The 27,435-nt window shown below is 36.2% G+C and overlaps 1 protein-coding gene across 1 annotated transcript in view; it reads right to left on the reverse strand.

Moving 5' to 3' along the window:
- Positions 1-6,249: 6,249 nt before the first annotated feature.
- RADX (RPA1 related single stranded DNA binding protein, X-linked) overlaps positions 6,250-27,435 on the reverse strand; it is a 63,519-nt gene continuing 42,333 nt past the window's right edge. The window contains exons 12-14 of the mRNA XM_060138364.1: positions 21,875-22,165; positions 14,478-14,645; positions 6,250-7,702 (exon numbers count right to left, since the gene is read on the reverse strand). Coding sequence (XP_059994347.1) covers positions 7,572-7,702; positions 14,478-14,645; positions 21,875-22,165 — 590 coding nt within the window. The 3' untranslated portion in view covers positions 6,250-7,571. The remainder of the gene's footprint in view (positions 7,703-14,477; positions 14,646-21,874; positions 22,166-27,435) is intronic.

Here is a 27,435-nt window from a genome sequence, read left to right on the forward strand (position 1 = left end):
TACACACAGTAATCACTTAATAATTATTCATGAAAAGTTTAAAGGTCTTGTGTATTAGCTCATGGTCTATTTCAGAGTAAACACTATCGCCAACGTTCAAACTCATAATAAAGACTGTATTCACTAGATAAAGAAAACTATCAAACTGAAAACAAAAGTGTTATTGTCAAAATGATTAGTCTGCTAATTGCTAATAGACATCTGTGATAAATTCAACATCAGCATTCAACAGGCAATTCATTAGTAAAGTTGTAGAAATTTGAGTTAACCTTCTCTACCAGTTATTAAATTGTTTCTAAAGGAACATCATTATATGCTTTTAAAATGACAACTTTCCATAACACTTTATGGCAGCACTGGCGAACTTTGCTAAACTATTTTAAATTACTCTGAAGTTTGAAGTGCATGACTTTGTATGGTAACCAGCATTATATACCTTGTATGTAAGTGCTTTTATGTTTCCTTGTATGGCTTTCAGAGAGTCATAACTCACAAAGATAATTTTAGATTGTTTTTAAAATTTTACAGTTAAGTAAAATTAGTCCTAGAACGATAAATACCCATCAATGCAATTTTCCAGTTAAGTCTTAAGGTAATTTGCTGGGGGGGGGGTGAGTGGTCTAGTACTTATTCAGTGTTTTTAAAATTTTATCTGTGGAATACCTACATTAGACTCACTTGGAAGTTTATTAAAAGTGAAGATTTCTGGGTCAGCCTGAATCAAAATTGGAGGAATATATATAGGAATTCACATTTTAAATAGCTCTCCAGGTAATTCTTACACACTTTACAATTTAAGAACTTTAGATTATACAAGTTGTACATGATGAATAGTATGGGATCTAGTAGTTTTTTTTTAATTAATTAATTTATTTTTGGCTGCGTTGGGTCTTCATTGCTGCGCGCGGGCTTTCTCTAGTTGCAGTGAGTGGGGGCTACTCTTTATTGCGATGTGCGAGCTTCTCATTGCGGTAGTTTCTCTTGCTGTGGAGCACGGGCTCTAGGCACTTGGGCTTCAGTAGTTGTGGTGCGTGGGCTCAGTAGTTGTGGCTTGTGGGCTCTAGAGCGCAGGCTCAGTAATTGTGGCACACGGGCTTAGTTGCTCCGCGGCATGTGGGATCTTCCTGGACCAGGGATTGAACCCGTGTCCCCTGCATTGGCAGGTGGGTTCTTAACCACTGCGCCACCAGGGAAGTCCTAGTTGTAGTTTTGACAGATTAGCTGCTGTCATTTTATTTCAACCTCATCGTGCTTCAACTTCCAATCTATAAAGGTCTGATGTTTTATTTGTACTTTACGTGGTTCTCTGAACATTTCTGAAGTTATCTTAAAAACCAAAAGGTTGTTCAAGTGCTGATACTGCAACAGCTAGTGTTATATCCTCAGGAAAATAATAACCTCTCCTGGACTTTTTCTTCTTTTACACAATGAAAGAGGTTGGGTTAAAATTTATCTATCAAGTCTTTTCCAGATCTGCCATGCTAGAACTCTATGAAAATGAAAGTTGTTTCAAAACTATCAATTGTTAATTTTTCCTTATCAGAACAATTGAAGTGGAAGCTGCATTGAGAGCAGATGAACTATGGCACCTAGATAGGAGGTAAGTTCAAAGTACTGGGTGAAGCTTGATCTCTAATAAAACTAACAAGTGCTTGAAACAGGACTATGTAACAGTGGTTTTCAAACTCGTCTGCACATTAGAATCATCTGGGGGAGATGTTGACTCTCTTGACGCCCAGGCTACACTCCAATCAGAAACCTGGGGTGGGGGTGGCACGTAGGAATAATTTTTTAAATTAATTAATTAATTAATTTATTTTTGGCTGCGTTGGGCCTTCATTGCTGTGTGTGGGCTTTCTTTTTTTAGTTGCGGTGAGCAGGGTCTACTCTTCATTGCCGTGCATGGGCCTCTCATTGCGGTGGCCTCTTGTCACGGGGCACCGGCTCTAGGCGCGCGGGCTCTAGACACGCGGGCTCTAGAGTGCAGGCTCAGTAGTTGTGGCACACGGGCCTAGCTGCTCTGCAGCGTGTGGGATCTTCCTGAACCAGGGCTCAAACCTGTGTCCCCTGCATTGGCAGGTGGATTCCTAACCACTGCACCACCAGGGAAGCCCAGGCATAGTAATTTTTAAAACTCTCCAGGTGATACCAATATGAAGTCAAGTTTGAGAACCACTGCTATGTTTCAAACATTTAATACTACTGGACTTTTTCAACTACTTGTACCTTAATAAATATTAAGTATCTTAGCAAAGGTACACAATATTAATTAAGGTATAGAGAAGTGAATCACTCATCTCTTAAGCAAGGAACATTTCAATTTTTTCCATATGATTGAATAACAGCTATGGCAAACCTACCATTTAAAGATGACGAGGACTTCCCTGGTGGCGCAGTGGTTAAGAATCCGCCTGCCAATGCAGGGGACACGAGTTTGAGCACTGGTCCGGGAATATCCCACATGCCACGGAACAGCTAAACCCGGGCACCACAACTACTGAACCTGCGCTCTAGAGCCTGCGAGCCAAAACTACTGAGTCTGCACTCTAGAGCCCGCGTGCCACAACTACTGAAGCCCGTGAGCCTAGAGCCTGTGCTCCGCAACAAGAGAAGCCACCGCAATAAGAAGCCCGTGCACCCCAACGAAGAGTAGCCCCTGCTTGCCGCAATTAGAGAAAGCCCGCGCGTGCAGCAACGAAGACCCAACGCAGCCGAAAATAAATAAATAAATTTATTAAAAATAAATAAATAAAAAATAAAGATGAGGAAGTACAGGGCTGTGTTTCTAATAGAATACAGGTACCCCTTGATTATTCATAGCAAACTTCCAGTTCTGCCTTGGGTGACTCTGACTTGGTGTATGTTCAAAAGAAATTAATTTTAATATTAGCCCTAGCCAAATAAAAGAAATAGTCACAAGGCCATATCCAGCTACAAAGGAAGCAAGAAAAAGTATTCTTTATTCTACATAGCCATGTGTTTAGCTAAACATGGGGAGAACTATTACTATAGAATAGGTATTAGGGTACAGCTAGCAGTCTCTGCTAACCTTCTTATAATCCATTCTCCTTCCAGGAGACAGTGACCACTCTAAAACATGAATCGAATCAAGGCATATCCCTGGCCACAAACCACTTAATGGCTTCCTAGTGCTCTGAAGATACATACTAAAATCCTTACCATGGACTATAAGGCTCTGTGTAATTTGCAAGAGCCTTTGTCTGTCTGTCTCGTCTTGTATCCAACATTCCGCACTCCAGCCATATCAGTTCTCATTCAAGTTCTCAAGCACACCTTGTGCTGCAAGACCTTTTCACCTCAAGTTCACTTCCTCAGGAAAAACTTTCCCAATGCCCCCCGGCCAGCTTCCTTTGTGAAATTTATCTTATTTATTTGTGCAATTATTTGAATGTCTTTCTCCTCCACAACACTGTAAGCTTTATGACAGTAGGGGCCATGTCTGTTTTTGCTTGTATTGTATTGTGTTCCTAGTGCAAACTCAGTGCTTGCCATAGAGTGGGCATTCAAATACTTGGATATATGCTGCAATAACTGGGCTCATTATTTTATGAACCCTAGGATTTAGAGAAGTTTATCTCACAGTAATCTACTAGCTGAAAATTTATTATTATTCAAACGTTTTACTTTGTGCTCAAATTAGAGTTTAAAGAAACAGACATTGGAGTTATAAGCCCAACCTTAAAATTTAATTGCCTTGACAATATTTTTTTTTTTTTTTTTTTTGCGGTACGCGGGCCTCTCACTGTTGTGGCCTCTCCCATTGCGGAGCACAGGCTCCGGACGCGCAGGCTCAGCGGCCATGGCTCATGGGCCTAGCCGCTCCGTGGCATGTGGGATCTTCCCGGACCGGGACACGAACCCACGTCCCCTGCATTGGCAGGCAGACTCTCAACCACTGCGCCACCAGGGAAGCCCACCTTGACAATTTTACATTAAATCATTTAGTCTTTTTCTGTTTCAGGTTCCTATCTACAAAACAGACATTAAAAACCTTGTTAGGGGCAACTCCTAGATCTTAAGCGACTAGAAGTCACATGCAATAATCTCAGAATAGCATCAGAAGTACTCAAATTTAAAAAAAAGTTACTTGATTTTCAATGAAAATGTGCATATGATTAAAAACAGCTAAAATATTTCAGATTTCTGTTTTGAAAAAAATACATATATGTATCAATCACTGAAAAGGCAACAAATTAGGAAGAACATCAGCAATAAAAATAACTGGGATTTAAATATTTCAATTTTTTTGTTATGATGAGCTGCTATAATTGATAATGGTCTAATCATAACTTTAAAATGTTCTTCATAGAAAACCACATTTTCATGACACACATGATAATAACACAAAGACATTTTTACTGTTCTAATAACGATATTAACATACCAAAAGAATCATACAACTGGATGGGACCATTATTTTGCAAATTTTACAAATAAGAAAACTAAGGCCAAGCAGTTTAAGTGGCTTTCCTTAAAGTTCCACAGGGATTTAGGGACAGACCTGTGGCTAGCTTTAAGTCTGTTTTTTCAAAATCTACTTTTTATTTCTTTAGTATAAAGGAAAGCAAAAACTTAGGGCTAGAAGTGGTATCAACATAACAATGTAAGAATGAGGGATAATATTTAGTGGGTGGTGTGACCTAGACCAAGAGATAAGTTTTTATCTAATGTTTCCATTTTGGAGATGTGACATTAATGTAATATGACTTGACTCAAATATAATCGCAAATAACTGAAATCTTCAGATAATCCCCAAATCTAGTTTTACGTATTCATTTTAACCCTTTTCCCTAAAATTTCCTTACTAAGCACAACTGATTACTGAAATAAGCTGTACTAATACATACTTCACCTCCCATCAGTTTACCTGAAAACTCATGGGTAGCAATGCTTAAAAAAAAAAAAGGAACTGTACCTGAACAGGTAACTAGTAAAATAGCAACCAGCTCAATTATAAACCATATAAATGACTTCAGAATAATAGAATTGGTTATAATCTATAGTCCATGTTGGCAGAAGCTATCTAGCCAAAAACATCAAATATTATTAGTGTCACCAAATAAGGGTTTCAAAATTTTTAAAAGTCCTTGTCTTAATATGAATAAAATTAATGCAGGATAATTCCAACAAAGAAAAGTGGCAGGATAAACATGTACTCAGATTCTTCTTTTAATAGTTTATCAAAGGATTTCAATGTGTAGATCTCATGTACCATCTAAAATTAGAAACTTCAGTGAAAGATTGTGGTCTTGTGGTAGACTATGTAATATTTCATAATTTACTAACTGATTTGTTAATATAAAAGTGACACCACAGTAGTATATTTGTGTTGCTTTGGAAAGAATCAACACATATTGTCACTTGAAGATAAGGTATTCTGATGTAGTTTGCTTTTTTACTTAGAAAACTGCCACAGTAGCTATCCAATTTTGCCATAAACTGGAAATGTGGACAGATGTTTAACTCCAAATTTGGATAGAAACATTACTATAATATAAAACAAATTGCCATGGAAGTTGTTTTTAAAGATCCTAAATCTTTTTTTAAAATTAATTAATTTATTTTTGGCTGTGTTGGGTCTTTGTTGCTGTGCACAGGCTTTCTCTAGTTGTGGCGAGCGGGGGCTACTCTTCGTTGCTGTGCACGGGCTTCTCCTTGTGGTGGCTTCTCTTGTTGTGGAACATGGGCTCTAGGTGCCCAGGCTTCAGTAGTTGTGGCACACGGGCTTAGCTGCTCTGTGGCATGTGGGGATCTTCCCGGGCCAGGGCTTGAACCCGTGTCTCCTGCATTGGCAGGCAGATTCTTAACCACTGCGCCACCAGGGAAGTCCAGGATCCTAAAACTTAATAATGAGTTCATATTTCTCATTCAATATAAGAACAGAAATTACACCTGTTAAAGTGTGTAGTTTTGCAATCTCGGCCTGAGGTATTTTAGTCAATAGCCATTTAAGTATTAACTTTTTCCCTTCTCCAACTTTTATGAGGCACTAAAACTGAATTGCCTGTTAAAGTTTATAATAGCTTAATACAAAAGCCCAGATTCTGTTTGATAAACAACAGTTTTCAACCCATATGGAAGAATCATATTGGCTCATTTAGCAAGCATGTGTAGGTCTAATATAGACCAAAAATATGAAGGAAAAACATCAAATACATTCAAAATGAGATAGGTTTTAACTTCTTTAATAATACAGTCAAAATTTTAACATGAGAAGGATTCCCTATTTTAATTAATGTTTAAACACAATTTTAAAGAACAAAAGATTGAACACATTTATGAAAAAACTGTAGCATCTGTCTTTAGGTTCATGATGCCCAACACATTTAAAATGTATAGCATATGAAGTTACAGAACCACAGGGCTAGAAGGAAGCCTAAAAGTTAATAGCTTAACTACAATCGGATTCATCTTGAAACAGTATTTTTTTTTTTTTTTTTTGCGATACGCGGGCCTCTCACTGTTGTGGCCTCTCCCGTTGCGGAGCACAGGCCCAGCAGCCATGGCTTACAGGCCCAGCCGCTCCACGGTATGTGGGATCTTCACGGACCAGGGCACGAACCCACGTCCCCTGCATCGGCAGGCGGACTCTCAACCACTGTGCCACTAAGGGAAGCCTGAAACAGTACTTTTTAACTCAAGTGATGGTCATTTTGGCTCATCTAACTAACCACGTAGATGTCAATCACAGAATCTTGCACATGTGGAATGGCCATTTACAGTTAAAATGAAGTAAGATAGACAACCAGAATAAAATCAATTCCCTTAGCTACTCTTTTATACTTTCAATATGAGCACTTAAAATGTTAATTTGAGATAAATTTTCACTATTTAAACTCACATTACATGTACCAAAATTACAAATGAACATAGCAAGAATACAGACATACTGTAGCCTCTGGCTTTAAGACCACACACTGGTCAAAACATTTAGAAATTCAAAGGATAAGAAGTCACATTAGGGAGTAGAAAACCTTAAAACAATTTAATTTGGCATGCTCTTTGTACAGCTGACCAAACTAAAGACCAAGGCAAATGGAACATAACAATCCATGTGTGCTTTTGAAAATGATAGAAACTACCTTGGTTTTGAGAAATTCAGGTTGACCATTTTAGGAGAATTTAATCCTCAAATCAGCAATTCAAAATTCCCCATTACAGCCGAATAAAATGTTAAATGTCCATGAAAAGTTACTCTTAAGTTGGGATGCCTTATGCTGAGGCTTTAGAATAAAAGTATACTTCACAAATAGAACAGTGAACACAAATTATCACAAGTCAAGATAACAGTCATATAGAAAGAAGTAAGATGAACTTTCTTGATACACACAAATTGTTTCAATGACCTTTCCAAAGAATGAATTTAAAATGAAGTGTGCTAGCTCCAAATACAAGACGAACATAAAACCACTTAACTTTAGAGTGTATGTAATACTCTGAGAAACAGTTACTGAAATTACCAACAAAATGACAGAATATCTTTGTTTTTGACAGAATATCTTTAAAGCAATGCCCTCTTTATAACCTTTAATAATTTCATCTGCCAGTTTTTAAGAAGTTTTATCTGGTCTATAAATTTTGTGCAAATAGACTTCTGTTTTACCGTTACCTAAATTACAGATATCCAAGATACCAACGATATGCACTTTATCCAATTCAGTTGCTGCTTTTATAATATCACCTAAAAGTAAAAAGCAGATGGTAAGTATTGTAAAATAGTTAAATATTTACTTGGATTTAGTATCACATAAGCTGATTTTTTTTCTTATAATTAACAGTGTCTCTCATCTTCTCCCTCTTCCCTCCAGTTCATCACATACATTCATCAAAGTTATAATATAGTAATTTCTGCCAATAACAGCGAATACATCAAACAGATGCTACCAAAAATGTCAAGATACAGGCTGGTACTCCAAAGCCTTATTTGTTTGTTTATTTATTTATTTAGTGGAGCAAAGTAAATCTACATATTTTCAAGGTCATTTAGGTGCCAAGTAAACAACTTCTTACTACCCTTCAAGGAAATACAAAGATAAATTTTTCTATTTTGCAATTCAATCATCAATTATTTGCAAAATTTACAAGACATAAAGCAAAATTTAAAAAAGAAGCTTCTTTTAAAGTATGTTTCCTTTTAAGTGGCTTTATTAACTAACACTTAGCTTTGGATATTCTTAAGAAGCTTTATCAAGAACGGATCGGGTGAGTGACATTGATGAAAATGGCAGAGTACGGAATTTCAGGGCTCTGTTCCTCCACTAAAGCAACTTATAAGCTGGCAAAAAAACTCTCAGATCAACTTTTCCAGAACTCTGGAATCTAGACAAAAATTTAACAACCTGGTGAAAGATTAATGAAGAAAGAAGTTGCTGCACTATGGTAAGAGTGTGCTGTGGTGTTTTAAACTGCCCGCCTACTCCCCAGATCAGTAGCAGCCATGAAGATGGCAGCTCGTACTCCTGGTGCAGGTTGCTAGCACCAGAGGGAGCTACGCAGACCTTATTCTCAAAGATGTGGTTGTGTATTTTGACCTGTCAGGCAGCTCCCTCAAGGTCAGATGCAAGAGCTTGCTTGTGTTTCACCCAATTTGGAGCATCCCATGACTAGGGTAGCTTTCCCAATGGCTTTTGTTGAAAGCATATAAAGGCAAAAGCATTTGTCAGAGCAGATAGATCAGGGTTTTAAAGTTGGGACAAGCAATAGACAGACCAAGAAGCCTGGGGAGGAAGGGCCTGGGAAAAGAGATACGTGGGGGAATATGAGCTTTTAAGAGCTCCTGTGTATTCCAAGGAATCAAGAAGGCTACATGTATGCCCAGTGCTGGATGCACGTTCAGAAAAGGCCTGAGAAAACTCTCATTGTTCACCTCTGGCTGACCATCAGTCTCTGTAGAACAGGAAGTGAGGGCTAAGACAGAGTCATAAACATCTTGGCTAAGCACTGAAGGGGTGCCACAACACAGAGCCAATCTGCAAAAGGTGAGAAAGTAATGTTTTTCTTTTCTTCTTCTTCTTGGCTAAAATGTATTTAAGGAATCTCTTTCAAAACACTAACCACTACCAAGCTACTGTATCACAGACTTCAGTGGTTACACATGACAAAGACCTCATTTTAAACATGAGAAAGCTAAAACATTTAGAGGTTAAGTAACTTAAGCAAAGTCACAGGGTGATTCTAATCCAGACAGTCTGGCACCAAGGCATGGGCTCTTAACCTTTTGTGCTAGAGCTACATCTCTACAAAATTGTGACCAAGGGCCAGTAGTGGATCTAGATTTTGAGGGGGTTGAAAGGTATACTATTTGGGGGTCTTCTTTATGAAAGAGAAAACAAAATACAACAACACACACACACAAAAAAAACCCTAGAAGTGCTGTGGAAAGGATTTACACAAGTGAGAGCTCCTCAAGCTTAGGCTTCATTAGCTGCATAGGACAGCCACATCTGCTAGGCATGTCACAAAATCTGATGAATGATTTAAAATTGTGCAAGTTCACTAAAGCACAATGAATATAATAACAACTGCTGGTACTATATAATTTTCTTCTTCTTTGAGTGGGATGGACTTTAATCCAGATGCTTTGGAAAGATTTCAAGCTCTTCAGATTTGATGCTAACAGCAGAAACCCAAACCTTAATAATTCTAATTGTCATCATATCATTCTACAAATAATGACTTACGTAGTACCTGCAACATAACGTATAAGTAAGCTTTCTGTTTAGGTAACTCTGCCTACTTGTGTAAATGACAACCTCTCTGCACCTCAATCTGCTCATCTAGTACCTATATCATAGGCTGTTGTGAGGATTAAATGCATGTAAAAGCATTTAGAATGGTAGCTGACACATAGTAAGCACTTAATTAAATGCCAGCAACCATCATTTTCTACTTAAGAAAACCTAGTATTAAATTAAAATGTTATTATTTACATTACAAAGGAATCATTTTAAAATGATTATAGATTTTACCTATAAAATAAGCTTCTCTACATGTCACTTTAAAATGTTGGAATTACTAAAATTATACATTTTTAGGAACATCACATATGCAGAAGGTGAGTGTGACAAAGGCAATGCTTTGTGTTTGCCACTCCATTTCCTCTTCATGGTCACATGGGAGACAAAGTGTCCTGGCCTCCCTTGTAGTTAGCTTGGGATCATGTAAATAAGTTCTGGCAAATGAGAATGTGAGCAGAAATGATGTGGCAGTTTGGGTCCAACAAAATTAAAAGTCAGTGTCTCCTTCATCTATTTCTTCCTCTGCCTAGACAACCCTAGAAGCCATTTGTTCCTGTTGGAGGTGCAACAGGATGGAAGCATGCTGGATTCCTGAATCACTGCTGGGGAGAAAGCTAATAACTGATTGCATCAGACTTGACTTGAGCAAGAAATAAATTTTTACTGTATTAAGTCACTGAGACTTTGGAATTGCTTTGTACTGCAGCACAGTCTAACCTATCTTGTAATATAGTGTGGTATTCCTGCCTCTGAAAATAATGTCGGAAACTCTGATTATCTAGAGAATAATAAAATTATTTCTTACATGTGTTAAAACCTTTCCATATCATGCTATGCTTCTGAAATGTTTATCAATGAAAACAATGCTTTCAAAGAGGTGGGATATATATATGTGTGTATATGTGTGTATATATATATATATATATATATATATATATCCTTGTACTTCATAGTTAAATATAATACCAATTATAACACCATAACAGTAAGTATTATTCAATAAATGATTTGGGAACTATGGCTAATCCCTTGGGAAAACATTAAGCTGGATCCTTATCTCATTCTCTATACCAAAATAAAATTCCAAATGGATTAAAATTTTAAATTATAAAAATGAAGCCATATTATCAAAAGCAAAAAACCCCCCAAACAACCCAATTCAAAAATGGGCAAAGGACTTAAATCGACATTTCTCCAAAGAAGATATGCAAATAGCCAATAAGCTCATGAAAAGATGCTCAATATCATTTGTAATTAGAGAAATTCAAATCAGGACCACAATGAGATACTGCTTTAGGATGGCTGTTAGCAACAAACAAACAAACAGAAAATAACGTGTTGGCGAGGATGTGGAGAAATTGGGATCCTCATGCATTGCTGGTGAAAATGTAAAATGATGCAGCTGCTGTGGAAAATGGTTTGGTTGTTTCTCAAAAAGTTAAATATAGAACTACCATATGACTCAGCAATTCCACTCCTAGGGATATTCTTAAAACAACTGAAAGCAGGGACTTCTTAAACAGGTACTTGAATACCAATATTCACAGCAGAACTATTCATAACAGCCAAGAAATGGAAACAACCCAAATGTCCATCAACAGATGAATGGATAAACAAAATGTGGTACATACATTCAACAGAATATTATTCAGTCATAAAAAGAAATGAAATTCTGATATATATTATAACATGGATGGATCTTGAGGATATTATACTAAGTGAATAAGCCAGACACAAAAGGACAAAACTGCATTACTTCACTTATATGAGATACCTAGAATAGGCAAATTCACAGGGACGGAAAGTAAAATAAGAGGTTACCAGGAGCTAGGGAGAGGGGGGAATGGGGAGTTATTGTTTAACAGGTATAGAGTTTCTGTTTTCAGATGATGAAAATGTTCTGAAAATGGGTAACGATGATGGTTGCACAACATTGTAAATGTACTTAGTGTAAATGTACTGAATTGTACAATTAAAAATGGTTAAAGTGGTAAATTTTATGTTACGTATATTTTACCACAGTACAAATTATATATGAGTAAAAAACCAAAGCTATAAAAGTATCAGAAAAACACATAGTGAATTAAAAAAAAATCTTGGACTGAGTGATGCCTTTTTGAGTATGACATAAAACCAGCCACCATAGAAATGAAAGATTGATATATTTGAGTACATAAAAATAAAATTACTTAAAATATCAAGATTTCCACTGAATAAACGTCAAACTGGTAAAAGTACTGCAACACACAATAAAGGGTAAATTTCTTCAATATGCAAAGAGAACTTACAAATTAATAAGAAAAAATGCTCATGGAAAAATGGAAAAAATAAAGCTAGCATAGAAAGTTCATAGAAAGAAAAAATATAAATGGCCAATAAGCATAGGAAGATATTCAAGCTTAGAATAATTAAGATATGCAAATGAAGATAATGATATAATACTTTTTTGCCTATCATCTGCCAAAGATTAACAAGACTGATAACACCTAGTATTTCTAAGGGTGTGAGTAAAGTGGCACTCTTTCTTTTGGTTAAAGTGTAACTTGTTATAAATGTATATATCTTTTGAGTCAGTGACATCTAAGAATTCATCCTACAGATGTGTAAGTGCACAAAGATTATATTATATACATACACACAGATAGATATACTCATTGCAGTACTGTTTGTTAATATCAAAAACATTTGAAAAAGAAAACATTTGGAAACAATCTAAATGTCCATCAATAGGGGACTGATTAAGTAAATACAGGTATATCTACACAGTGGAATATTTATAGTTACTAAACGAAAAAGGTAGCTCTCTCTATACTAATATGAAAGTTATTCAAAACACAGTGTTACATGGAAAAAGTAGGTTATGAGACCATGTTTACTATAATTCCATTTGTGTGTACTTAAGAGAGAGAGAGAGTGTATGTTTGTGTATGCGTGTGTGAGAGACAGAATATACTGTTATATGCAAAAATAATTTCTTAAGGATTCAAAGAATACTGGTTACCTCCAGAGAGTGGGTGAGTAGGTTGGCAGAAGGGGATGGACCTTCAAAGGCAGGGAGGGGAACTTTCACTTTTACCCTGTGCCTTTTGGTATTGTTTGAATTTTTAAATTGTGAACATGTATAGCTTTTATAATAAAAAAGAAACTAGTTCATAAAAATGTTTAAAAGATGATACCAATGTTATACTATAAGCCACTGCATTACATTATTCTGTATATTTTTATCTTTCAGTTTGTAATTATGGAGGGAATAGAAATGTTTTGAATCAGACTGATCTGGGTTTAGATCCTAGCTGTTATCCATGCTGGTGAGTCTCTCTGATTTTCAGTCTAATCATCTATAAATAGGGGATAATAATGTTTACCTTGAAAGTCTCTTGTTAGGATTAGTTGTAACTTATGTAAAATGTCCAGGCACAATGCTTTGCACAGAGCTAAACGGACACTATCATTATGTCATGAAAAATACGGTATTCCATGTTCAAAATGAATCACCTTGCTTTTGATCACATCACTTTTCTAGGGATTCTTGCCCTTCATGTCCCAAAATACTAACTGCTTTGGCAGAATGGTACCAGGTATTTTCACTTGACCATGTTAGTGACTGCTGGAAGACTACTGGCACTAGCAACTAGTAGATACCTGAGGATTTTGCCTTGATTTTTTATATCAATAATAACATACACATATAGCAGAAGAAATGTGACAGAAGTGGATACTGCATGAAGCAAGAACATGAGTGCACAAATATTTAAAGTACATATTAGGGCCCTAATTACGAAATCTGGGTTACTGTAAGTCTAAGGAGCTGAAATGTAAGAAGTAATACTGCAAGTTAACTAATATACCATCTTTAAAATGGACTGTGGAAAAATAAAAAACCTCATCTCTTACAAAATTAGATACTCAAGTTCAGTTTGCAGTAACCATTACTGCCAAAAGCTACTTCATCATCAGGTACAGCTCATAAGACTTGTTTAAAAACAACACCCACTCAAGGGTTTCATCAGCTTAGAAAGACGCACCACAAAAATCCCAAGATAATAAAGCCTTTCTTTAAAGCTTTTTAAAATGTAATATTCTTATAAGCTTGATGAAAATGGCTAGAAACTTTACCACATGCTTAGGAAATAGAAATGACAACAGAAAGTGAATAGGATAATTATAATTGGACACATAATTTTACTGGTATATAGAAATGATTTATAGTTCAGGATATTATGTAGCAGCCTAAACAATTAGTTGGTTGAAGGGTTTCACTACTGGGATTACATACACTCCTAGCAGTCCTGAAGAAATTTATTGCATAGCACTTGAATAACTGAACATTTATAAGAGAAAACAATTGTACTCTACTATACTATGGAGGTATTGAGATTTCAGGCAATTATAAGGTGAAAGGCCTGAATTAAAAGGAGAGAAGAGTAGAAGTTGCACTGCTCCATGTGCATACCACTTAGGTCTAATGAATACTTACATTTAAAAATGTATTATAAGAGAACATTCTTAATGCCTGCCTGGAATAGAAACCATTAATCTATCCAATTTTATTTAAAAATATATTCTCATTTATAAGTCTTTGGGTACTTTTACCTAATAATTCTTTAAACTATATCAAATGTTAAGGCTAGAACTATTTATATAATAACATCTTAAGGTTAGGACTGTTTGCAATATTAATTTTATTTTCTGAGTGAAAAGATCCTGAGATTGTCTTACCTGTAACTGCTTTTGGACCTTGAAATCTGTCATTGCCAGTTAATTCCTGTGGAAACACACAGCTGTAATTCATGCAGGTCAATAATGTGTCTATTTGAGATGTTCGGACATCTTCCGGAGAATACTCGGGAAGGAATGCAACACTGATTGCTCTCTCATGATTCAGACCTGTTAAAGAAAAATCACACTTTATTAAAAGTGCAGTGGGTTAGTACATGGTGCTAACGTGGCCAGATTTGCTGGTTTGATCCGCACATGTGCCAAATAGCTTCAAAACTGTAAAAAAAAAACTTTCAAAACTAGGAACTAAACCCTTTCCTGTACAAACATTTATGAATACATGCTATTGGTTGAAAGAAGAGACACTTTGGAGCAATCTATCTCCACCGCTGGAAATAACAATCCCAAATCTTTTAATATTGACAGAAGGCTTAAATTTCAATATCCAGAGGATAGCCTAGTCACATAAATGAAGACATGTAGGGTGTTTTCTTCATCATTCATGACAGGTGCCATTACAGGATAGGAGAATTCAGAGGTAACTACTGGTTCAATTACTGCAATTTGGACTTAAGGATATAAGACTCAAGCAAGGCCAGGGATGGTAGTAACAAGGTTCCATTTGTCCTCAAATATACAAGAAAAACTTTAATCACTCACCATTAGGGCTAGAAAAGGTTGCAGTATGGGGAAACAACCAACATGAATCCTGACCTGTGTCTGTTACTCTTTATGAGAGTCAATGTCAACTAGGGTGGATAAAAAAAGATTCCTAGAGTCAAGGGTTTGAGCTGGGTATTAAAGGATGAGTAACATTTAAATAGAGAGAAGGGTATTTCAGGCAGGACAGGGAGAAGCCAAAAGTAAAGACCAGAGTTAAGGAGACCATCTTGGCTGGAGCAAGGGTAAACGCACAGAGCACATCTTGAAAACTCTGAATTTCACCCAGTCACCCAAACCAGAAACCTAGAAGTTATCCTTAACTCCTCCCTTTCATTCTTCCCTGATATTTTAGTCAGCAAGTCCCGTAGATTCTATATCTCTCCTATTCAGCCCTATAGCAATGCTGAAGTATGGAGTAGGAGCAAATGGTAAGTAAACAAGTCCTTCCAGTTAAGCTGTAAACTGATCCAGAAATGCAAGTCTGTTCTTTTTTGTTTTTGTTTTTTGCAGTACGCGGGCCTCTCACTATTGTGGCATCTCCCGTTGCAGAGCACAGGCTCTGGACGTGCAGGCTCAGTGGCTATGGCTCACGGGCCCAGCCGCTCCGCAGCACGTGGGATCTTCCTGGACCGGGGCACGAAACCGCGTCCCCCGCATCGGCAGGCGGACTCTCAACCACTGCGCCACCAGAGAAGCCCTCGTTCTTTGATTTTATGGGCAAATGACACTAAGTTCCATAGCTTTAACTTAACGAACAACTAAGGGCTACTTAAAGCTTTTTAAGGATTACTAAAATCTGGTATTCATAAACTAAAACAGTCATGCCATCTAGAATTTACTGTGGATTCCAATTCAGTATTACAAGTATAGCTACCTCAGAACTCTTAGCAATGCTGCAAAACTCATGTCAATGTGCACACAATGGCATCCCATTTCCTTGATTCTAATACCAAATCTAACTCTAAGACATACCATCAATTTAGTAACAGTTTTTTAATGAAAAAGGAAATGCTGCATTAATGTACCCATTGACCATAAGATGCATTCCAACTTGCAAATGTAAAAAAAAAAAAACGTATGCTTTAGAATTGAGAAAATATTAGAAGTTGGAAATCCTGATATTTTCAGGAAGATAGCTTCATTATCAGTGTGTCACTGATGCTATTATGAGTTGCTTTCTAAATTACAGAATGCTGTGAGTTTAGCTTCAACATTATTGGTAAAATTCATCATGAGTTGTTTGGTTAAAACTAGAGTTCAGAGTGCAAATGTATAAGTAAACATGCCTAGGGCCTCTGTACTTGATGTTCTTGTACATAGAATGTTCTTTCCCCAGGTAAACACACGGCTTGCTCCTTCACCTCCATCAGGTGTCTGGTGAAATGTTATTTTCTCAGGGAGACCTCCCTTGACAACTCTATTTAAAATTTAGCCCTTTCCTACAACAGCACTCTCCAACCCTTTTCTTCTAACCCTTATCGCCATCTCATTTTACCATAGGCTCTGTTATCTGTTGCATTCACGCATGTAACCTCAGCCCCCAGAACAGTGCTGGGCATGCCTTAGGTGCTCAGTAAATATTTGTTAAATTGAGCAAAAGAATGTATATGTGTGTATTTTTAACCTATAATTTTCGAATATTAGACTTTAGGACATTTGTGCATTGTGTTCAAATATGAATTCATCCATATTCCCAACAGCAAAAGAGATGAACACAAACATCCTCCCCACAATGTACATGTATAATGCACTTCAATGGTGACTTACTGTTTATGTGTTACTTAGATAACTTACAACATACTATCTAGGTAAACGTGATAATATATGTGGACTATATTAAAAATTAGAGGCAGATATAAAATCAAACAAGCTCATATTCCTCTTTTGTAAAGTGTATTGTATGCAATTTATATATCTTCCTCTCAAATTCTTTGTTGTCACTGAATTTCTTTTCCAGTGAAAAGTGTGTGTGTTTGTGTGTGTGTGTTGCAGAGGAGGGCAACTTGTAATCCCAGCACATAGCTAAGGGTACTTGGCATATACCATGTTTCATGGAATCTAAGATACCATTGATTTTTAAGATGATCATTATTTTATATACCACTAAGAAAGAAAAATGCTACCAACTAAACAAAGGCATGACATCGATTATAAGATCCGTATCAATTTTCAAAGATGTTAAAATATGGGGAAAAAAGTGTCTTACACTGATGAAATCTGATAGTAGCTACTTAAGGTTGAAGGATTAAATTACTTTTATTATGCAATGGAATAAGGGACAGAATTAAGGGGTGGCAACAGTAACCACCTCTGGAACCCATATAATCCAGTGTGCTGCTCCATTCAAGATACAATAATGGGAAGCATGCCAGTGGGACAGAATATCCTAAGGATATAGCCAGTTAGGGAACCAAGAGTGAGGGAACCCAGTGCTACTCAGTTAATGGTTCAAGTAGTCTTCAGTACGGAAGGAGGCATACCTCAGGGGTACAAATAATTGATCCTGAGCTTGCAGGCCAGTACCAAGGAGGGCAGGAATTATGTTGGCCTGCTTGGTTGCTTTAATAGGAGAAAAAAATCAAGGTAAGTAAAGCCTTATGATTTCCATGTTAACTATAGCATATTACATTACTTTGATGTTACAATTAATGCTATTAAAATTTTTAAATCATTTAAATGCATTTTGCAGAAAAGGAAAAGAACAAACCATATAAAAAATTTTTGACAAAAAATCTTTTGACAAAAAGTCTAGAAAATACTGTCTTGACAGCTCTCCTTAAATTATACCTATTGTTACTGGGGTTTGTATCTCTTGATTTCCAAGAGATAAACAGATGGCTTTCAGAGGTTTACTAAAGACTGGCTGAATATTTTCCTTATTGTCTAAGTCAAATGCAAATCGAAGAGGGAACTCTTAAGCTTTAACTGACTCAGCATTTCATGGGTAACTAAATTAGTGTTGGCAGAGTCAGTGATATACTAACACCATCTATGAGTCCAATAAAGCTTTTGAAAAATACTTTCTTATATTTAAAGTGAGAAATAATTCTTAAAATTGACCAATAGATTAAAAATTTTGTACCTGGGCTAAAGGCACTGAAAATTTAGTGTTACTCCATCCCAATAGCTTCTCTTTGAAGTGTGTTATTACACTTCATCCCAATATCTTCTCTTTGAAGTGTGTTATTACATAATAGGCAATGGGCCGAGATTTTAGCACTTATTAATACTATCTACTTATTTGAGTCAAGTGAGATGGCATAGCAAGAATTTTAACACAAGAATTGGTACTTCTGAGATGGGTTTCTGATATTGCCACAGTACCCAGGTGGTTGTTGGGAGCCATTAGAATCGTGGGAGGTAAGATTACAAATTCCGTTCAATATTTTCAATAATGATTCACCCTAGACCAGTCAGAGCTAATGACCAAGTAACAGGGTTATGGTCTGAATAACCTTTCTGGCTCCCAGAATAAGACACTTCAAAATTACTGGGTCCTCCAGAGATCAGCAAGATACAGCAGAGGGACAATAAACCACCAGAAGGTAGTATCAGTGTAGGCTGGACAAACTTCATGTTGGAAGAACTTTAAAAATCATACAGACTTATCTGCCTTGATTGGTTTAATCAGTTTCATCTAAAAACAGGAATCTAGAAGAGGGGTCAGCAAACTATGAGTTGGTGGGGGGAAGGGTCAAATATAGCCTCTACCTGGTTTTGTACAACCCATGAGCTAGGAAACTTTTTTTTCATTTTAAATGGTTGAAAAAAAATCTAAAGAAGAATATTTTGTGATATGTGAAAATTACATGCAACTCAGATTTAAGGGTCTAAAAAGTTTTATTCAAACATAGCCATGCACATTCGTTTACACATTGTCTATGGCTGCTTTCACACTAAAAGAGCAGAGCAATGAGATATCACCTCACACCTGTCAGGATGGCTATCATCAAAAAGAACACAAATAGGGCTTCCCTGGTGGCGCAGTGGTTGAGAGTTCACCTGCCGATGCAGGGGACACGGGTTCGTGCCCTGGTCCGGGAGGATCCCACATGCCATGAAGCGGCTGGGCCCGTGAGCCATGGCCGCTGAGCCTGCGCGTCCGGAGCCTGTGCTCCGCAATGGGAGAGGCCACAACAGTGAGAGGCCCACATATCGCAAAAAAAAAAAAAAACACAAATAACAAATGTCGGCAAGAATGTGGAGAAAAGGGAACCCTTGCATACTGATGGTGGGAATGTAAATTGGTGCAGCCACTGTGGAAAACATTATGGCGGTTTCTCAAAAAAGTAAAAATAGAACTACCAGATGACCCGGCAATTGTACTTCTGGGTATATATCCGAAAAAAACAAAAACACTAATTTGAAAAGATACATGCACCCCAATGTTCATAGCAGCATTATTTATAATTGCCAAGATGTGGAAGCAACATAAGTGACCATCAACAGATGAATGGATAAAGAAGATGTGGTATACGTGTACAATGGGATACTACTCAGCCATAAAAAAGAATGAAATTTTGCCATTTGCAGCAACATGGATGGACTTGGAGGGCATTATGCTAAGTGAAATAAGTCAGATAGAGAAAGACAAATACTATATGATATCACTTACATGTGGAATCCAAAGAAATTAACAAGTGAGTGAGTATAACAAAAAAGAAGCAGACTCACAGATATAGAGAACAAGTTAGTTGTTATCAGGGGGGAGAGGGAAGGGGGAGGGACAGTATAGGGGTAGGGGATTAAGACATGATTTTTAATCATGGCCTGGCTTTTACCTAGCTAGGGGGTTACGACTAGAAGATATCCAGGCTTCTTTTACCTTTAAAATTAAGTACCTCATTAGGAACAATCCTTTTTCTCCCTTCCTGCCAGAAAGCTCACAGAAAATTACCATCGAATGGTAATAATTTGTTATTTATAGGCACCTAGTAATACCTACTTTTTCTGTATCCTTTTAAATGCTCTGTTTTGTTTTATCCATACATATTTTCACTGTCTTTTATCCCTGTAAATCCACTTATGTCCTTGAAAAATGGTAGGATATAAAACAGCCCAATTCTAACATGGATTACAGCTGGTTGGGCAGAATGACAAATTTGCCTTCTTTATATCTGATTCTTGCTTTTAGGTGATGCATAGTAAAGCTACAAAGGTTCACAATATTTATAAGACAGCTGAGATGTTTAGAGGATCAGTGACATGTTGAAAAGAAGAGAAGTATTCAATTTCTGTGATTCCAGATGAACTCATGGTTTTCATGGTTACTTTTTGTGATGTATGAAAAATCTCCACTATAATTTTTGTTTCCTAGATATAAAACTAAGATTGATAAGTTACCCAAAGATAACAAGCAATGCAGTCTAGGAAAAAGAAGCATTTGAAACTTAGGTCTGAGAAGGTCTAACAGAGTCAATGGGAATTTATACTTTCCATAGATTATATACATATACACAATCACATGTATGTACATATTTACGTGTGAGGAAGTAGGGCAGAAGGAGTGGGAGAGAGTAAAGGGGAAACAGGAATCTTGATTAAGGGCAAGGTAATTCACTTCAGTACTGTAGGTGCAAAACTCTATGAAATGCATCCTCTTTCAGGCATTTAATTAATTTACTAATGGCACTTCATCATTCTTTCATTTTAAGATAACAAGATCTTCCTTTCAAGTACAAATAAAAGCCTAGAGAGTAGCTCATTTTGGTTAAGATTTTATTTTATAATTAATTTTTGTGTACATTTTTCATTCATGAGAAACAAACTTTAAAAATAAATGTAAGTTGGGCTTCCCTGGTGGCACAGTGGTTGAGAATCTGCCTGCCAATGCAGGGGACACGGGTTCGATCCCTGGTCCGGGAAGATCCCACATGCCGTGGAGCAACTAAGCCCATGCACCACAACTACTGAGCCTGCGCTCTAGAGCCCGTGAACCACAACTACTGAGCCCGCAGGCCACAACTACTGAAGCCCACGAGCCTAGAGCCCATGCTCCACAACGAGAGAAGCCACCGCAATGAGAAGCCCACGTACTGCAACGAAGAGTAGCCCCTGCTCGCCGCAACTAGAGAAAGCCCGCACGCAGCAGCAAAGACCCAACACAGCCAAAATTTAAAAAATAAACATAAGTTTAAAAATGTGTTGACTTTAAATTTTTATAAGTTCTATAGCTACCTGTCAGTTTAGAACAACCTGAGAAAATCAGTTTATTGTCCCTTGTCAGACAAGATAGTTTTTTGAATAGCTTCCTTCTGTTCAACTTGTTACTTGAGAATTTTATTTTCTTCACAGGCTAAACAGACGTCTGTTCATAGGATCTTCTCTCAATTAGTATGCCTTTCTCTTTAACCTACATTTTACCCTTCAGTGGTTCAGATGCACTGAGAAAGAGGTAGAGAATATGAGCAAGAAAGTGGTGGCTAAAGGATAAGTGAATCAGTTTTAGAGGTAGTAGGAGAGTCAGGGCTAAGGAAAGTTCCCTTGGTTCCCATTCTTCTCTCCCCAGTACTTTCTAAGGACTTGCCAATATTTAAATGCCCACAATTAAAGCTTAATGTATTCCAGAATTAGTGCTCCATTCCTTTGGTTTGAGCCAAACAGGAGTTCTCCTTGGGCTTAACTTTTTTGGTGGTGGGGATGTGGCGCGCTTAATTTTTTAAAGCAAAATAGTATCATCTATATTTAAATTATGTCAAATTAACAATATTCAAAGAGAAGAACAGGTGACTTACCTAAGATGGTTACTTCAAAATGTCCAAGGACTAGGGCACTCTTAAAATCATAAAGATTTGGGGGTCTTCCTTCTTGTGGTATGTATTTTGCAGGCTGAGAATTATACTGCTGGGTAAGAAAATTTCTGTGTTCTAAAACAAATCTCCGTGGAATACTTTCAGGATAAATACAGCTGTATCGTAGGTGACTTATTAAGCCAAACTTCTTTTCTCTCCACATCTGACTTTCCCATTTATCACTTATAGTTTTTCTGGCTTTCCCTATGCGACCAGTTCTTGTCCTTTCTTGACCTGTTAAAGAAGCGAGATGAACACAATTGAGACCTATAAACTAACCAAATCAGGTAAATCACTACAAAACAAGCACAGATTAATGAGAAATAGCTTAATTAACTTTAAAAATCAACCACCTACAAAATGTAAACTGAATGTCCAAAAGGTAACTCTTATTAAAGTGAGGAAAGAACTAGAATTCACCTTCAAAATAAACTTTTACTCCAAAATATTAAAAAGTAATATTGTTTTTTCTGTTTCTGGAATTAACGAGATTTGTAATTATCTTCTTTATACTTTTCTATATTTCCTAAATGCTCTTAAATAAACAAACATTCCTTTTATATTCAGTGACAAATTCAAGTTAAGTAAAATTCATGAGAATAATAACCTTTAGAGATTGGACCTCCACACACTATTGGTGGAATTTAAGCTTAAAATAAAATTTTGTTAATCTTTGCTAAAAGTATCCTGAACACACACAGAATGCAGTCTATTTTTTGGATATAAGTCTCTTTCAAAAGGACCGTTGATATGATATTCCTTTCAGATATAAATAACATATGGAAAACAAAGAGGGAACTAAATTGAAATGAAAGACCACTTCAACTCTTAATTGTTCTCTATCATCAAGTCAGTTTATCATTTATGTACAATTTATCTAACATATTTAGTTTCTAAGGCAGAATATAATTTCCCTCTTACACATTATGACATTTATCCATTCATTCAATTCACTCAGCAAATAATTATTGAGCACCTATTATGTACCAAATACTACACTAAGGAATTTGCTAAAATAATATTTTAATTAAATAATACACCCTGGGAACTGAAGACATAGAGAAGAATCAGAAAAAAAAGAGATGTTGGAACTTCTCACACTGTCAGTTCTGCTAGTTAAGGCAAGCTGACAGCAACTGTTCCAGAGTTTAGCAAGGTTGCTGAATTGCTTCATTGTAGGCTGCCTATGCCTTGGCATTTATTATCTTCCTAGCATAAAAAACCATGCTGAGACAGAAGGGTGTTTCAACAGCAAGGTTTCAGTGTGGTTAATATATCACTTCTGTTTTTGAACTTTATTCTATATCCCCAGACTACTTTCTTGGTTTCTTAAACCTAGACAGAGACTGAAAATTTATTACGAGGTAAAATACTACATTGAATTTTTAGAGAAGATGAAGAGGTGAACTTCTTACCAGGTATTCAAAACACTGTGATATTACAAGAGTATTTTTTTAAACTTAAAATTTAGTTGATGAACACACTTAACTTCCTACAATAACGCTTGATAACAAACGAAAAGGATAAAAAATTTAATCACACATGAAAAGGAAAGGAAACAATAAAAGCCAAGAGAAAAACTCAAAGTTAATAGGAGTAAAGTAAGGATTGGGCAATGATTTATCCTTTTTATCTTCTAGAAATGAATTTCCCTTACCCAAACTAATAAAAGTACATAATTAGATTAGCAATAAGTAGCTATTACAACCCAAGTTATAGTGAGAATTCCTGACTGATTTGTTCTAAAATAATGCACACAAAGAACAAGTTATGGGCCATTCCAATCTTTAAAAATTAAGTAATTACATCCATTGCATAGGAAAAAAAAATCCTATGATTGACACTGTCAGGAATAAGTCAGAATATTTTCTATGGCTGTTTTCTTATTTGAGTGTTAAGAACTGGCAAGGTTTAATGTTTACATGAAAAGTTCTTCTGAAAAAATAATGCTTTTTTTTTTTTTTCCCGGTACACGGGCCTCTCACTGTTGTGGCCTCTCCCGTTGCACAGCACAGGCTCCGGACGCGCAGGCTCAGCAGCCATGGCTCACGGGCCCAGCCGCTCCACGGCATGTGGGATCTTCCCGGACTGGGGCACGAACCCGTGTCCCCTGCATCAGCAGGTGGACTCTCAACCACTGCGCCACCAGGGAAGCCCCATGCATTGTTTTTTAATTTAGTAACTTGGGACTGTAATTAACTACCCCAATTATATGTTCATAATTAATACAAATGGGTATGAAATCAGTACAAGAGATATTGGCAGTCACTGGTTGTGAATAGCAAGATTTCAAAGGCAATAATTAGGAGACAAAATACATCTAGAGCTCAGGTTTTTCTAAAAATAAGATGGAAAATTATATACTAGAATGCTTTTATTTTTAGCTTGAATATTACTAAAATTACCAAATGAAAAACATTATTGTTTAAGCCTAATGCATAACTAAGATACAGGTTAATTACTAGCAAAATTATATTTTTGTATATATCTAATTATATACCAGAATTATAGTGATCACTGTTATTTTAATGATTCATTTTACCCTTATTTCTGGTGAGAATGGATTTATGTTTTAATGAGGAAAAATTTCAGGAGAAGACCACATTTAGGTTGTGAGGTGAAAAAGGACATGGTATAAATGTATGTGTATAGGCATAGTGATTTTTCTTCACAAAATCTACTCTAAGCATTTCATTATGTGGATAAGAGTGATAGGTAGGGGTGTATGGAGGCATGGGGGTCGGAGAGGAGCTATTTCCTTTGCCTCTTTCCCCCTTGCCTTCACTGACCCCATGCTGGTGCAAGATCTACAAGTCTAGAAAAAACAGAGTATTTCAATCAGTGATCAGATCTATACTTGGTAGCAAGTATAATAGACTTTTTAAAGAACTGTGTAAGTCAGAGGCTACCTATAATGTCTTATGATCTCAGTAGTACTGTTATTGTGAACTTTTCAATGTATGTCTTACTTATCTAAGTTACCAGATACAAACAATAAGATGTTAAACTTTGTAGTCTTCAAAATAACTAGCACAATTAAACCACATAAACAAATTAGCTATATATTCACAAAATGAGTGGCTTTTGAATTTACAGACACAGTAATTTCCAAAGCTATCATGAAACATATCTGGAAATACATCAGTAACCATGTTAACACATATAGATCTAATTCATTCATTAAAACTGCAGTTAATAAACAAATGGGACTACATCAAACTAAAAAACTTCTGCATGGCAAAGGAAACCATCAACAAAATGAAAAGGCAACCTACAGAATGCGAGAAAATGATTGCAAATCACATATCTGATAAGGGGTTAATATCCAAATATATAAAGAACTTGTTCAACTCAATAACAAACAAACAAATAAACAATGTGATTAAAAAGGGGGCAGAGGATCTGAATAGATATATTTCCAAAGAAGACATACAGATGGCCAACAAGTACATAAAAGAGATGTTCAACATCACTATTAGGGAAACGCAAACCAAAACCACGAGATATCATCTGACACCTGTTAAAATGGCTATTATCAAAAAGACAAGAAAAAAAAAAAAGACAAGAAATAACAAGTGTTGGTGAGGATGTGGCAAAAAGCGAACCCTCATATGCTGTTGGTGGGAACGTAAATTGGTGCAGCCACTACGGAGAACAGTATGGATGTTCCTCAAAAAAGTAAAAATAGAACAACAATATGATCCAGCAATTCCACTACTGGGTATTTATCCAAAGAAATAAAAAACACTAACTCAAAAAGATATATACACCCCGCTTTGGGGCGGGGTGGTGGTGTGATGAATTGGGAGAGTGGGATTGACATATACACACTAATATGTATAAAATGGATAACTAATAAGAACCTGCTGTAAAAAAAAATACAATAAGCATAATGGTTAAAAAATAACATTAAAAAAAAGATATATACACCCCCCTGTCCACTGTAGTATTATTTACAATAGCCAAGACCTGAAAACAACCTAAAGGCCCATCAATGAAAGAATGGATAAAGAACAGGTGGTGTATATACAATGGAATATTATTCAGCCATGAAAACAATGAAATCTTGACATGGATGAAACTTGAGGACATTATGCTAAGTTAAATAAGTCAGACAGAGAAAGACAAATATTGTATGATCTCACATGTGGAATAAAAAAAAAAGATAGACCTCCCCCCAAGAAAAAAACAAGCTCATAGATACAGAGAACAGATTGGTGGTTGCCAGGGGTAGGGGTTTGGGAGCGGGTGGGTGAAGTGGGTCAAAAGGTACAAATTTCCAGTTATAAAATAAGTAAGTCATGGAGATGTAATGTACAGCATGGTGACTATAGTTAATATCATATTGCATATTTGAAACTTACTAAGAGAGTAGATCTTAAAAGTTTTCATCACAAGAAAAAAATTTTTTGTAACTATGTATGGTGACGAATGTTAACTAGACTTACTGTGGGAATCGTTTTGCTATATATACAAATATCAAATCATTATGTTGCACACGTGAAATTAATATAATGTTACACGCTAATTATACCTCAATTAAAAAAAGAAAAAAATAATGAATGTAAAAGAGTTTTCCTATTTTAAACAATGCTCCAATACTCATCTTAGAACATGTCTCCCAGTGTGCCCAACATATAGGTCACAAAGTGTAACATTTTCAATAAATTAGGTCTTGTCAAATTGCTCTCAAAGGTAGTTGTACGTTTATCTAAGAAAGGGGGGGGCATGACTCTTTCTCTCTCTCTGATATACACACATACCTTCTTATATTATAAAAAAAACAATGAAAAGACATACCATAGAATGAATTAAAAAGTTACCTATAATGGTGGAGAAGGAAGAGGATGCAGGGAACAGGGGTAGAAGCTAAACTTCTTTAAATATATATTTATACAACAGTTGAATACATTCTTTTCAAAAATACACAAAATATCTCCAGGATGGACCATATGTTAGGCCACAAAATAAGCCTCAATAAATTTAAAAAGAATCACATAATACAAAGTATCTTTTCTGACCACAATAGAATGAAGCTAGAAATTAACAATAGAAGGAAAGCTAGAGAATTCACATATATGTGGAAATTAAACAACACACTCTTAAGCAACTAATAGGTCAAATAAGAAGTCACAAGGGAAATTATAAAATACCTTGAGATGAGCAAAAATGAAAATACAACATAAAAACTTATAAGATGCAGTGAAAGTGGTGATCTGAGGGAAATTTACAGCAGAAATACTGATATTAAAAAAAAGAACTATGGAGAACAGTATGGAGGTTCCTTAAAAAACTAAAAGTAGAACTACCATACGACCCAGCAATCCCACTACTGGGCATATACCCTGAGAAAAACATAATTCAAAAAGAGTCAGGTACCAAAATGTTCATTGCAGCTCTATTTACAATAGCCAGGACATGGAAGCAACCTAAGTGTCCATCGACAGATGAATGGATAAAGAAGATGTGGCCCATATATACAATGGAATATTACTCAGCCATAA

The sequence above is a fragment of the Lagenorhynchus albirostris genome, chromosome X (genome assembly GCF_949774975.1).
Source record: "Lagenorhynchus albirostris chromosome X, mLagAlb1.1, whole genome shotgun sequence".
Classification (NCBI taxonomy): domain Eukaryota; kingdom Metazoa; phylum Chordata; class Mammalia; order Artiodactyla; family Delphinidae; genus Lagenorhynchus; species Lagenorhynchus albirostris.